The following is a 14,209-nucleotide window of genomic DNA, read 5'->3' on the forward strand; positions in this document are numbered from 1 at the left end:
GGCTGGCGGGGGATGCTGCAGCCTCCAGCTGCCTCTCATCTCTGGGCTTGATGCGTGGTGTCGCCATGGACACTGACCATGGCCTTGAGATAAAGGCTAATGTACTTGAGGACAGTCGCTCAGGGAGGAGGCTCTGGTCTCAAGGATGGAGTCTCGAGATGATTGAGTCTTTTTAGTCTTAAGCTCGCTGAGGTCTTCTCGGCCGGGACACCGGGGTACACTCGAGAACAGGACCTGTCTGGGGACTGACTGGTTCGCTTTCTGGAGCACCTTGAAACGCTCCCTCTCTCTGCAGCGAATACTTCTTCCCTACATAACTGGTTTATACTCCTGAGGATAAATTGCCAGTCGGATGTTTACCAGCCTCTCTCCCCGTGTGCCACTCTGACAAGCCAAGTTCACCGTCACTGTCCACATACAGGGGTGCATCCAGTGACCTTCAAACAGACGTTGGAACGGACTCAGTACTGCTCTGACAAGTACTCCAGCCCAGTGTCACTTGTCAAGGATGATTCTGTGTTTGTAACTAATGAAATAACCCAAGTGCCTTGACAAGGCTGCTGTTCCTGATAACGATGTTCTAGGGTCTTCTGTGGAAACACCTCAGGACGGAGGCAGCGTACTGCGGCCGTCGCCTCCAGCGTACTCGCTGCCACGCAGAAATAATGCCATCAGGAGCTCTGATTTAAAGCAGGTGTTTGCAAGAAGGGCTCACCAAGAGAATGCCCCTCACCCCTAGGGAGACATTATATTGTCTACAGATGCTTTAAAGATCAGAAATTATATTTTTTACAGATGCTTGCTAGGTTGATGGGCACGTGTGTTAGAATCACGTGGGGGCTTTTTTCCAAACCGCTCAAGCCTCCTCAATCTTCCACACCCCTCACGCCACTCTCAAGGTTCTGAGGGACCCTTTTGAGCCTCTGGAGCGCACCGTGTCGCTTGGGTGGGGACAGGAAAAAAGACCAACAGCTACTTCTCCACGCTCATTCAGCTGCTTCAATTCTGGACGCTGCCCCTTTGGTTACGCAAGTTCCCTCACCGACCGGGCGTTTACTCTGCACCGGGGCTGCCCTTGACCTCGTTTTAATGGGCATCATCCCCGGTTCAGGGCAAGAAGCTCTGACATCCACGTCCCATGTGATGCTCGCCAGCAGGGGGCGTCATGACGATCGCTGTCCTGGGGAGGAAGTCGCTGAAGTGAGGAGAGGCCAGGCCGGCCGTCCAGCCTGTGGCTGTGGAGGAGTCGCCCGTGCATGTCCCAGCCCAGCACCCGGCCACCTGGCTGGCACAGGGGAGGCGTTAGGTCAGAGAGCCCAGGAGTCGGGGGGCAAGCCTCCCAGAGCCTGGTCCTGGCTGCATCTTGAAGGCACTGTGAGCACAGATTTAAGGAGAGGAAGGGGTGAGCCTTCAGTGGGGAGGAGGAGTCAAGGTGGCCCCAAGCCAGAGAAGCAGCCATGCGGATGCCCCAGAGGGAAAAAAGCCAGGGGCTTCGTGCCAGAGGCCTTGAGGCCGCATCGGGACTGACATCACGAGTGGGTCCCTGTGAAGTGGCTGTAAACCTGCAGGTCCCTGGAAATGCTGTAGCTTTCTTGCCGTGGGCATCTACACGCACCTCTGGTCGCGGGATGAGTAAATCTGGGTGTTCACCTGCAGACAGTCCCCAGCTTGGGGCACGCTTCGCCAGCCACGCAGCGTCCAGGTGGCTGAAACAGAGCCGGGGTCCTCCTGGTATGTGAGGGCACTGCACCCCCACGAATTGGCTCCCGTACGCCCTGTGGCTGGGTCACACTTGCCTCACAGCCTGGGGGAGCTGGAAGTGGAGGGTCGCCACGCGGGGCCTCCTCCTTCTCCATCCAGAGCCACATTCTCCAGCTGGCAGCAACCCTTCCAACGTCATGGTCACCCTCCCCCAGCCCTCCTCTGGCCCAGGAGGGTCTCCCCTTTTTGTCACATTCTCAGCACCCCTGTGGTATGTGCACAGCACCCCCCTCCTCCCGGGGCCTCCCTGGGCTCCTCCCCCAGGCCCAGCAGCAGTAGACGCTGGATTTATGTAAATGCCACCTCTGGCCGAGGAACCACGAGACCAGAGGGGGTCCCTGTTCCGGGGCACAGCAGGTGCCCGCTGCAGAGTTCCAGCCCCCGGGAGTCAGTGTCAACCTGGATCAGAGAGCCCAGTCAGGGTCACTCTGACTGGTGGCCCCTCTGCCCAGGGGTCCCCATCAGGGAGAGGGGTCACACACCGACGCCCTGAACCTGACCTGTGAGTCTTCAGACAGCACTGCTGAAAGCCTGGTTCCTGCCATCCTGGAGGAAGATGATGGAGCCATCTGCAAGCTGCAATGCGGTCACCTCTCTGGCTCCGTTTGTCACGTGGCAAAGAAGTTGCTGCCTTGACCCCTCACTGCGCAGACCGGAAGACGAGATCTTTCAAGGTCTGTGCAGTAGTCTCTGTGCCAGGGGGCCCTTCCGTAGGTAGCCCAAGGCCTCAAGTGTTATAACTTGACTAAGACAGATATCTTTTATAAATGTAGTGCTTAATTTGCTGCACACCAAAATACTTTGCATTTGAAATTAAATTACCTCATTATTTGAGTCTTAGCCAGGATTTCCAGAACTTTATATAGATGATTCTTCTAGCAATCCGAGAACCATTTGATGAGCAGCTACTAAGTTTCGGAATGACGCATTAAACATACGGGGCCTGTACATGAAACACGCGTGTTTGAGGGGCGCTGGCAGCCTGCCCTCGTGAAGACCCTCGTTCTGCCTCTCCCCGTGTCCCAGACGAGGGGCGTGAGGCCTGACAGGCTCCGTGCATCGCTCAGGGCCACGCTCAGCCAGTGTGACCTCGCCTCGCCTCTCTGTCTAAGGCCCGCATGTGTCCCCTTACAGAAGTGCCTCTTCAGGAAGACGACCCGCCTCGCACACTCGGCGTTCACGGCGGTGGCTGTGGAGCTGCCTTTCCCGCCATCCGCCTCTACCAGCCAGAGGTGCCCCGGGCATCTGGCCCCCACCTCCGTGGATCTGCCGCAGAAGCAGGGATGCCGGGAGGTGGCGGGTGGGGACGTGGAGCCCCTGGATTCAGAACCGCAGTGTCCTCAGAAACAATTTCGTCATCTTCAGGATCACCCAGCAGGGACAACGTCGCGCTAACTACAGTCCTAACGTAGCCGCCGTCACGGAGTGTCTGCGTGTGCAGGCGCCTCGCTAAGCACTTAGTACAGCCCTTGGCCCCTGGATCTGCAGGTTCCCCGCCCACGGTCCCGAGGGCCGCCCGGCCCTCCCCATTCTGTATACGGGACTAGAGCATCCGCGGATTTGGTACCACGGGGTCCTGGAACGCACGCCCCGTGGGTACAGGGGGTGATCGTATTTCATTTGGTCCTCATGAAAGCACCGTCCCATGTGTGCCATTATCCCCGTTTTACAGATGAGGAGACTGAGGCTTCCAGAAGTGAGGTGTCTTGCCCAGAGTCACCCTGCGGCAAAGTGGCAGAGCCAGAACTTGGCCCCAGTGTGTCAGACCCCTGCCCCCCAGGGCTTCACTGCCTCTGGCACCTGCTCCCGGCAGCCCAGGTGGCCTCAGCTGTGCCACAGCCTGCGGCCCAGAGCCTGGTGCTCGTTCTTTCTCTGGATGGACAGACGGATGCTCTGCAGATGTGCTGCGATGACTAAATAAGATGGTGTTGTCGGATGTAGAGTCTGGCCCGCAGCTCAAGGAGCTGTAGGGAAGCTGAGGGCAGAGTCTCCAGGGAGAACGGCAGCCTGGAGCACCTGCTGCCCTTGTTGGTCAGGCCCCTCTGGAACCAGGGGTTCCTGGAGCAGAGGGCGCTTGTCCCAGTGTTGGGCCCCATGCCGCGTGCCTCCCGCCCCGTCCCGCCATCACTCACGGGGTCGTTTGGAAGGAGAGCTTGGTGGGACGGGCCCTCTGAGGCAGCCCCTCCAGGCCCTCGTCCAGGTGACCTGGAAAAGCAGACACGTTATAGAGGTTTGCAGATGCCATCCTGGGTCTACCAGGAAGGCGGCAGAAATTTCAGTGGAAGCTGTTTCGTTCTCGGCAAAAGCTCGTATCTGACCAAATGAAACAGATTCTATTCCTAAAACCTTCTGATGGGGCCAATCACAGATCAGCAGAGAAGGCCTGCAGCCGTATGCTCAGGAAGCCCGCACCAGGGCCTGGCAGTGCCCTGCTGTGCCCGCCTCTGCACCGGCTCCTTGCCTTGTGCCCCTTCACTCAACCCTTGGAGGTCATCACCCCGTTCCCCTCTCACCGATGTGAGTGACAGAGCCGACTCGGGTTCCAGGCTGGGCCAGGTTCAGAAGCGCTCCGTGTCTGCCCTTCTTCCTGTCTGTCTCCTGTGCTCTGAACGTGACCGTGTGCTCTGCGTCCAGCGTCACTGAGTCCCACGGTCTGAAGGCGCGTTGCATCCCGGCGGCACTGGGCAGGCTTGTGAGGGCGGCGGTCCAGCAACGCTTCCCACTCTTGCTTCAGCCAGAGTGAAGAGAGTGAAATAATCACTTTTCCATGAGCGCCTTCTGAGCATCTTTTGTCGGAAAGCGAGTGCCCACTGCCCCGTTGATTGTGACAAGAAGCCATTCTAAGACATAAAGTTGGCAAGAGGGCTTTAAAAGGAACTTGGGCAGAGCAATTCCTGCCTGCGCAAGAACCCACCAGCAGAGGCAGCAGGAAAAGATGAGCTAGATGAGTTGAGTTTACTGAACACCCAAGTTCTTAAAACTGCAGGCAGCGCGGGATTCAGGTGAGCATCAGGGCTGGTGGGCAGGTGGAAATCTTCTCCCCAAACTCCAGAATGTTCTCAGTCGGCTTTAAACTGTGACCATAGATGTGGCTGGTCAAGAAGAGCCTCAAAAGGAGACTGGAAGCCGTGTAGACGGGAAGGGGCTGTTGATTCCAGGACTGGAATTTGTTCACCCCAGGCTTGGAAGGATGTTAAATGGCCAGGAACCCCCGCTGGCTGGGACCTGGTGTTTTATGTCAAGCTGCCTTATCTCCCACGGAGAGCTCCTTTGGTTGGAGGGAGGGTGATGGGAAAGAAACAAATTAAGCCGAAAGCAGAAGGACGCACCCTCTGCCCACCACCCTACACCACAGGCTCTTCCTGGCAAGATGGCCCAGCAGGGCTCGGGCAAAACCAGCCACCTGAGCACCCGGTGGGCTCAAGGAGTTGAAGGGAGCACATCGGAGCATCGCCGTACCTGGGAAAGGTGGCCACGCCCCTAGGCCCCTGGGCCTCGTCCAAGGGCCTTGGCTCTGAAGGGTATTCTGGGGCCAGGGGTCAGCTGTGCCAGCCGAGGCCCCCCGGCCAGCACGCCTGTGTGGGCCCTTCCTGCAGGACTATCTGTCAGAGAAACCCCTGACCTCCGAGCACGCCGGCCCCCACTCCTAAATCCCCCACATCTGGGGCTCCGTCCAGAAGCACGGACACGTTTCCTGGTGCCCAGCTGATGCAGACCTCAGCGACACAGGGGCTGTAGCTCTTGTCAGCAGGGTCGCGGCAAAGGCGCGGACAGAGAACCAGGCACATCAGCTGGGCCCCGCGTAGCTTGTGAAAAGCCGCGTCCTGCTTCTCAGATGCCCTCTCTTCGTCCTCCTTGCCCTTCCGTGGGATACCATCAAAATGGCCTTTTCGGTGTTTCAGTGTTCCACTTGGTAAAGCTTCTTCCTTCTGCTCTCATGGTTTTTATGTTACACGCGGACACGCTCCTGTGCCCGCCTAACACCAGGCCGATGAACGAAGGACAAGGGACAACGCCACAGTTGTCGCCTCTGTGTGTGTGTGTGTGTGTGTGTGTGTGGGCTCCCTCGGGGACGCTGGATGCTTTACAGGGAACGTGGTCAGTGTCTTAGCCTCTTGGGTGGCTGTGACCCTAGACCAGGCGGCCAAAGCAGCAGACACTCGTTTCTCACGGTTCTGAGGCTGCAAGTCCAAGATCATGGCCCCAGCAGACTGGGAGTCTGCGAGGCCCGTTCCCGACTCACAGACAGCCGTCTTTGGACTTTCTATAAAACTCGGTGCCTAAAAATTGCTAGTAGGGAGTTCCCACTGTGGCTCAGTGGGTTAAGAACCTGACTCGTGTCCATGAGGATGTGGGTTTGGCCCCTGGCCTCACTCAGTGGGCGAAGGATCCCTCACACTGCGGGAACAGCGAGGGAGCTCCCTGGGGTCTCTTTTAAGGCACCGCTTCCACTCCTGAGGCCCCACCCTCATGAGCTCATCACCTCCCAAAGGCTCCACCTGCTAAAGCCATCCTCCCCTTGGGGTTTGGATCTCCACACTCAGATTTGGGGGGACACAACATACAGCCCACAGCAAAGCCCATCAGCCTGTTTCAGACTCGACTGCTAATAAAGTTCCTCTCTGTTTTCAGCAACTGGAAGAAAAGCTCAAAGGACAGGCTGACTATGAAGAGGTGAAGAAAGAGCTCAAGTAAGTGTGGAGACACCAGCTCGGTTCACCAGCCGGGGCTCCTGGGGGAAAGGAAACGCTGCCAGCCCTTGGCTGACACTCCACCGCTGGGCCACGTCCCAGGCTACCCACCGTGGCAGGTGTTGGCACTCAGGCTCGTGCCTGAGTTCTTTGGACTTCTTATAAAACTCTGTGCATAGAAAATGCTGATAGGGAGTTCCCGCTGCGGCTCAGCAGGTTAAGAAGCCGACTGGTGTCCATGAGGATGTGGGTTTGATCCCTGGCCTCCCTCAGCGGGTTAAGGATCTGGCGTGGCCGTGGCTGTAGTGTAGGCCTGCGGCTGCAGCTCCGCATCAACGCTTGGACTGGGAACGTCCACGTGCTGCGGGTGCGACCCTCAAAAGAAAAAGAAAAAATTGCTGATAGGCGTAGAATCAGGGGAGGTGCTGCCGTGATAGGAAATACAAAATATGAGCTTATTTTTTAGCGTTAAGTTCCCCAAACAGAAGAACAGAGCAAGAAGATGTTTTCCAGTTGAAAAAGTACTCGGGGCGTCACACCTGCCGGGCCCCCTGGACTCCGGCACTTTCTCTCCCCACCTCCACCCCAGAGGCAGCCGCGAACGCTCGTCGCCCCTCACGCTCATGCCCACTGCCCAGCCTGACCGTCCGGCCTCAGACTCCCTCCCGCGACACCCGTGGCCCGGGCTCCTCCGCCCCTGCCGTGCCCGACCCTTCAGCCTGGCGGAGGTGACAGACACCCGCGGCTTCCGCCGTCTCCTCGAAATTGCTGCCCTGGTCTTGGCTTCTCCCTCCGGTCCCTCCAGGAGACCCCTCCACCCTGGCCCCTTCCTTCCTACTCCTTCCTGCTCAGCCATCAGCTCTTTTCTCTCTCGGTGACATTTTTAATTTCTCCTTTTAAAATAAGCCTACACCCACTCACCATGCTGTTTTCTGGATCCTTAAATCCATTCCCTCGGGTTCGTTAAAATAGCCCATTGGAAGGCCTCTTGGACCTTCTCACCGCCCCAGCAGTAGCCTTCCTGGGGCTCCCCTCACTCCCGTACCCCCAGGGGCACACGGCCTCTGGCAGCGCCTCCTAGACAACCCCTAGACTCTGCAGGTGCCACCTCTAAGAGCCCTGTCCTTTCCCCCTCCTCGTTTCCAACGTAGAGGGTGTAGTTTTTACTTCTGTACCCGCCTCCCCATCCCTGCCCTCTTCTTCCCCCTCAGAAGAAAAAAATGTGGAGTTCCTGTCATGACTCAGCAGGTTAAGAACCTGCCTGGTATCCACGAGCACCTGGGTTCGATCCCTGGCCTCGCTCAGTAGGTTAAGGACCCAGCGTACCCTGAGCGGCAGCGTAAATCCCAGGCTCCCTCCACCCCACCCCAGGGGGCTGTAAAGCGTCTTGCTTCTTCAAGGCCCTTCCTAGATGCTGAGCCACTCCTGACCCGCAGGAACCCTGCAGGTGATTCTGGGCGCCAGTGGAATCAGCTGGCAGTCAGTTTGTTGAGTCAATGAAGAGCCACTGACGTTTTTAGTATAAACTTATAAAGGCACTAAGTCCTTCCTTACTTGACCCTAAAGACGCTCTCACGCGGGAAGGTAGCGGCGGACAACGTGACAGCCACTAAGAAAAGACAAGCTCATCCAGACTGCTCGCCTCTTCTCTCCTGGCTGCTGCAATGCGGCCCAGTTATTGTTCTCAGACACTCGTCATAAAACACAATTATGAGGTTCACCCTCAACAGCTCCTCCTTGTTCCCGTTTTGCTAGTTTAAAGGACAGAGGCCAGCACGAAACCACGAGCGCAGGGAAGCTAAGAGCAGTGGCGGGCGCCTTACGGAACCTCCCGGTGGCCGAGGCAAAGAGGGGTCTCTGGGGCCGTGGGCGAAGTTTCTACACGCGCCCCTCTCTGCGCGTCACCACCATGCAGCCTGAGGAAGAGCCGAGGCTGGAGTCACGGCTGGGAGAGCACAGGTGGCCCAGTGCCCAGGCTGGAAGCTGCCCTCATCTCACCTTCCCACCTCGAGGGTGAGGGGAGCACCCCGGCTCCTTGGGGCCACATGGACCCACAGAAGGAAAGGGCTGTCCCTGCGTGCGGAAGGCTGCAGACAGCAGTCCTGAGCGCCCGCGCTCAGTCAGCTCTCGGACTTGTCGAAACAGGTGGAGAGCAGAGCGGTTTCCATGATAAGGAGAACAAAGGAGAAGCGAGCCTTGCTCCCACACCTTGGAGGCGGCTCCTTCCCCAGCCCGAGCCGCAGAGAAGCTCCGCGTTTGAGCCGTCCAGCTGTGGGACCTCGCTCTCGGCCCGTCCCCCTGGACCCCAGCGCGCCAGCTGCCCAGCGCACGTGAGGGGCAGTGGCCAGGGGCATAGGGTCCTCCCCCCGCACCCCCGCCCCGGGCTTCCTCGTCACAGCCTTGCAGTCCCTCTCAGTTTTACAAATACATTCCACTCCCGGCAATGTTATGTCTGCGTTCAACTTCACTTTAAAATTATACTCGGAACAGACCTGGTGTGACTCCATATGGAGTGATTTACATGCTGGGCAAGAAACTTTTGCTGGCCAACTGCTAGCTGAATAGTGATTCCAGAGCCGCTATCAGATGATCAGGCTGCCAGGGAAGTCGTTCAAGTTGTCAGCTCCTCCGTTCCTGGAGAGCAGGAAACTGGGACGTGACTGCTCTTTTGGGGGGCCGCCCGCAAAGGTCCGAGCAGGAGGTAACCGCTCTGTCTTGTCCCCCGCAGCATCCTGAAATCCATGGAGTTCGCACCCTCCGAAGGAGCTGGGACGCAGGTACGTGCTTTCGCTTTGCCCTACGTGCAAGTGAGCGCCCTCGGCGCTGCTTCGCGGTGGTGAGGTTTCTCTGCTACCCTCCCTCCCAGCTGACGAGTAACTCCTCAAAAATACTTAACCAAGTTCAGGCAAATTAGCTTTCATTTAAAAGGGGCAGGAAGAGGGAAGTATGTGTGTTTCAATTTGGGAACTGAGTTCACGTGGAATTAAAGAGTTTTAACTTGGGCGGGTCCTGAGAACGTGGATTAAAACAAGTTCAGGAGTTCCCGCTGTGGTGCAACAGGATTGGCAGCATCTCTGCAGCACCGGGGACGTAGGTTCCATCCCCGGCCCAGCACAGCGGGTTAAAGGATCCAGCATTGCTGCAGATGCGGAGTAGGTCACAATTGCGGCTTGGACCTGACCCCTGGTCTGGGAACTCCAGGTGCTGCGGGATGGCCAGAAAAGACACCACCACCACCAATTTCGGCTTGTGTAAAAGATCAGCCCCAAATGGACCTGCCTAGAGCTTTCATTGTTCACTGCCTCGCGTGGACGAGGAAGAGGGGCAAGGTGACAGTAGCACACAGTAACCCCGTGGCCACTTAAAGTATTCACTCATCACATGGAATCCGGCCTCTGTGGTCCAGAAGGCAGCCGACTCTTGGTGGCTGGCACCCCAAAAGGTCCCCTGTGTAGGGGCTCCCCAACAGGTTTTGGGGTGCCACAGCCTGTCCCATCCCCACACAAAGCGTAGTTCTAGATGCTCGGATCTGGGGACAGACTAGAGAATGACGCGCTCTTGGGAAGCTGCGTGAGCCTAGAGAGGGGCAGATGCCTTCAGCTGAACTGAGCTGCTTCAAAGAGGAGCTCGAGTGCTCTCCGCGTGTGCAGAGCATCCTCCAGGGGTCGGAGCGGGGGCCGTGGGGTCCGGGGGCCCCGGGGGCGGGGGGGTGGCCGGCCCCACAGTGAGCCCGCTCTGCCTCGTCTAGGACGCATCCAGGCCCCTGGAGGTGCTGCTGCTGGAGAAGAACCGCTCGCTGCAGTCCGAGAACGCCGCCCTGCGCATCTCCAACAGCGACCTGAGCGGTAGGTTCACAGGGTCTCGCACCCGTGCTCGGCCCTCCCGGGGCCGAGGAAGAGGAAGGCGAACCGTGAGTCTGGGCCGATGCATGGCGGGCGTCACCGGGCCATGAGCACCTTGACCAAGGAGGGTCGGTCTCCGTGGCCTCCTCACTCCCCCTCCCGCTCGGAGACGGTCCAGGCGCGGCGCGCGGCGTGGCCGCAGGGCGTCTGCGGAGGGCAGGCAGGGCCGCGAGGCAGCGGCGGCGGCGGGCAAGCCCAGGAGGGCGCGGACAGTGGCTTCCTGGCGTCTTCCTAGTGTGCGGCTCTCCCGTGGTGCTTCCGGGGCTGCCCTTCCCGGCTCAGTGGAGCTTTTCTTCCTTTGTCAGGTTTTCCTTGGGAACGCCTCCCCCATCCTTAGCCTTTCTTTGCTCGTCCCAAAGTGGTGGCGTCACTGACTGCTTCGGGTTTTGGCAGCTGGTAAAGCGTTTAAGAGTGTCGCGGGCTCCGATGATATTTCATTGTTAAAATGTGCGCGCCTTCGATCGAGTGGACTCGGTGCGGTGCATTCGCCTCAGAGCAAGTGGTGTGAGGATCCGTTGGTCCCAAAATGTCAGTGTTTGCTGCTCCTCAGGTGGGGCCCTTCTGGTTAGAGCTCGAATGCGAGCGGCCCGATGAGAGGCCCGCGACCTGCCGACTCTTTACTGTGTGTGGTACCGGCTCCTTGTCACGTTAGGAGTTTGAATCTATGTCAAGGGGAACTCTCCAGGCTGCAACGTACAAGAAAGGTGCAAACATGAAATGCATGTTGCTTGTTTCGGGGGGCCTCGTTTGGCTAATTAAAAAATTCAATCGAAAAACAAACCAACCCACCTCATTGGCCCTTGGAAAATCTGCACTTTTTTTTTTTCCCTTTTGCGGGGCAAACTTTGCATCTTGGTCTTGGTTTTTTTTTCCCTTTTGAATCCCCCATAATGCATTATGTTTGCCCTTCCTTGTAGGGTCAGCCAGGAGAAAAGGGAAAGACCAGCCTGAGAGTCGGCGTCCTGGACCTTTGCCGGCCTCCCCTCCTTCTCAGTTGCCCCGAAACACGGGGGAGCAGGCTTCCAATACTAATGGTACACACCAGTTCTCACCAGCGGGGTTAACGCAAGACTTTTTCAGCTCAGCCCTGGCAAGCCCCAGCCTACCCCTGGCTTCTACGGGAAAATTTGCACTAAACTCTCTCCTCCAACGACAGCTAATGCAGTCCTTCTACTCCAAGGCCATGCAGGAAGCAGGAAGCACAAGCATGATTTTTTCAACAGGTCCATACAGCACAAACTCCATATCTTCCCAAAGTCCATTACAACAAAGCCCAGATGTAAATGGCATGGCCCCATCTCCCAGCCAATCAGAAAGTGCTGGGAGCGTCTCCGAGGGCGAGGAGATAGACACTGCAGAAATCGCCCGGCAGGTGAAAGAGCAGCTGATCAAGCACAATATCGGACAGCGCATTTTCGGACATTACGTCTTGGGACTGTCTCAAGGGTCCGTGAGCGAGATTCTGGCCCGGCCCAAGCCCTGGAATAAACTGACGGTTCGCGGCAAGGAGCCCTTCCACAAGATGAAGCAGTTCCTCTCGGACGAGCAGAACATCCTGGCTCTTCGCAGCATCCAAGGCAGACAAAGAGGTGAGAGGCTGGCGTGGGCCGGCGCCCACGCGCGCGCGAGCCCGTCCCGGAGCTGTGTGTGCCTGAGTGTGTCTGCGTGTGTGTCCAGACATTTGCACACCGCGTCGGGCATGACGCTCTCAGTCCTGCCACTTCCGGAGCCCAAGGGGCGGCGGGCCTGAGCCTTGCGAGTCTGGCCTCCAAGACGCAGCACCTCACCCGTAGCAGATGCGGTGTTTCCATACCGCGTACCGAGTCCGAGGGAAGGACCCCCCCGGGCGTCATCCTGCCCCATTTCGCATCTAGCGGCCCTTTCGCCTTTGGGTGCTGGCCTCACGTGGGGAGGGGCCCGTGGGTACCGCCCAGCCCCAGGGCAGCAGCCCCGGCCGGGCCCGGTCCTCACACTGCACCGGCTCCGCGGGGAGAGCAAACCGACCCTGCCCGCCCTCCTCTCCCCTCCGCACAAGAGGGGGCCTGTCCCCTGTCAGCTCGCCCCCTGCCCCAAGCTGACCTCCGGATAGCGAGTTGGGTAGCATCACGAGCGAAACATACCTGCCTCGAGTGAAATACAAGAAAGTGTGATTAAAACACCCTTCCTACCCGCCCTCCATAAACCCCGGCCCAGTCCACCCCATCCCCAACTGCAGGGACTCCGTTCCTCTTTAAAGACAGGGGCTCCTTCTGCCCAGTCAGCAGTGACAGAGAAAGGGAGTCTTCTCAGACGCATCGAAACACCCCGAAATTCAGATTCCAGCCGAGAAGGGAGGCGCCTCACACGGCGTCACCCGGGACATCGAGCCTTTTACGGCCGTGTCCGCTGAAATTGACTGTCTCTGGATGACTCATGTGAGCTTCGCTCCGGGGCTGGTGGGCGGCAGAGCTTCCTCCGTTTGACCCTCACGGCGTCAGGGCCGGAGGCCGCCTCTTAGGCCTGCCCGGTGTCCTTGGGCAGCAGGGCCTCGGCCTCCGCAAGCCGGTCAGCCAGGGCAGGGCCTCTCAGAAGTTTCTCGCAACTCCCCAGGGGCGCAGGGAGCCCTGAGCCCTCTCTGTAGTGCCAGGCGGCTCAGATTTCATGTCACGCAGCCCATATCGTCAACACCACCATCCCCCTGATTGTTTTGTTCTTACCACACTTGTTTTTCAACAGAGAATCCAGGCCAGAGCCTGAACAGACTATTTCAGGAAGTACCGAAACGAAGAAATGGGTCTGAAGGTATGTTGCAGGCAGGTGTTTTTCTTTGCAGTTAGTAACCTAGGAAGCAGCATGTCCTTAGCTGTGTATTTGGGTTAAAACTGTACAGTGTGATTCTGGCCTGGAACCTGATGGAAAAACAGAGCTAGTAAGTATAAAACAAAGCACGGGTTCGAGTACGCACGGCCCCTGCCTCCTGAGCTGCCCGCGCTCTACCGAGCGCAAGAGAGGTGCACAGGGGCGGCACCACTAAGAATGAGCCCCCAAAGTGCAAACCCCAACCCCCTTCAGATTCACATTATGCCTTTCCTCGTTTTCTCAGAAGCAGGCGCAAGAATAACATTTGTTGCTCTGAGCAAAATCAGGCAACTGAGTCAGATGAGATACTGCTGCTTCCTTGATCCCCCCTGAGCTCTGAAATCCGTGGACGGTGCTACCGAGCGGACAGGTTCCTGATGGAACCGGCGAGCCGGCCCCCACTGCACTTCTCGGAGTCTCATCTTTAATGGGGTTTCGGCCTGGTGGCCGGCTCGAATTTAAATGGCTTAATGTGGCGGTTTGTCTTGAGTAAGGCAGTGACGAAGTAGAGCATGCGGACGGCTTCCGGGAAGGACTGGGGCCAGCCCCCCGGGGCCCCGGTTGCTCCAGTGCGTCTGTATGTGTGGCTGCCCAGCAGAGCATCACCATGCCACCCAGAGACTGAATCCCTGTCCTTTAGAAGTGTCCGCTGGCTTCTCTCCTTGTTCATAAATTTTAAAAAGACAGGATGTGATTAGAGACCCGAAATTTTTAACTTAAGCCCTCAGCCTCTTCCTCTTGTACTTCCAAACGATGGCGAAGCAGCCTCAACCCTTTGCCCCCTCCCCGCCGCCACCCGTTTGCCCTCTTGGGGGTTCCGGTCTCAAGTACACGCACAGAGCCTTGAATGTGGTCCTAAGCCAAAGCTGTGGTTGGAGGTGCTTTTCAATGACTCACGAAGAAGCATTGCCTTTTAATCCTTGATCTTTTTTTTTTTTTTTTTTCTTTTTTTTAATACTGGGTTAAATGATTTGCTCTCCCTGGCCCCAACCCACGGGTGACCTCCAGCTTGGGTGA

The 14,209-nt window shown here is 57.8% G+C and overlaps 1 protein-coding gene across 16 annotated transcripts in view; it reads left to right on the forward strand.

Annotated features, from left to right (window-relative positions):
• The window catches only part of CUX1 (cut like homeobox 1), a 352,709-nt gene that overhangs the window by 271,491 nt on the left and 67,009 nt on the right, over window positions 1-14,209 (forward strand). For 6 of the 16 annotated variants that reach the window (XM_021086267.2, XM_085016718.1, XM_021086265.2 and 3 more), the window contains exons 12-16: window positions 6,394-6,452; window positions 9,181-9,229; window positions 10,201-10,297; window positions 11,272-11,943; window positions 13,070-13,135. In XM_021086267.2, coding sequence (XP_020941926.2) covers window positions 6,394-6,452; window positions 9,181-9,229; window positions 10,201-10,297; window positions 11,272-11,943; window positions 13,070-13,135 — 943 coding nt within the window. The remainder of the gene's footprint in view (window positions 1-6,393; window positions 6,453-9,180; window positions 9,230-10,200; window positions 10,298-11,271; window positions 11,944-13,069; window positions 13,136-14,209) is intronic. The other 10 variants (XM_021086269.2, XM_021086270.2, XM_021086268.2 and 7 more) reach the window with 3 other exon arrangements.

Source organism: Sus scrofa, chromosome 3 (genome assembly GCF_054392235.1).
Source record: "Sus scrofa isolate SSC_HxYL_T2T_F1_AM1 chromosome 3, Sscrofa_HxYL_maternal_Yorkshire_Landrace_v2.0, whole genome shotgun sequence".
NCBI classification, from domain to species: Eukaryota; Metazoa; Chordata; class Mammalia; order Artiodactyla; family Suidae; genus Sus; species Sus scrofa.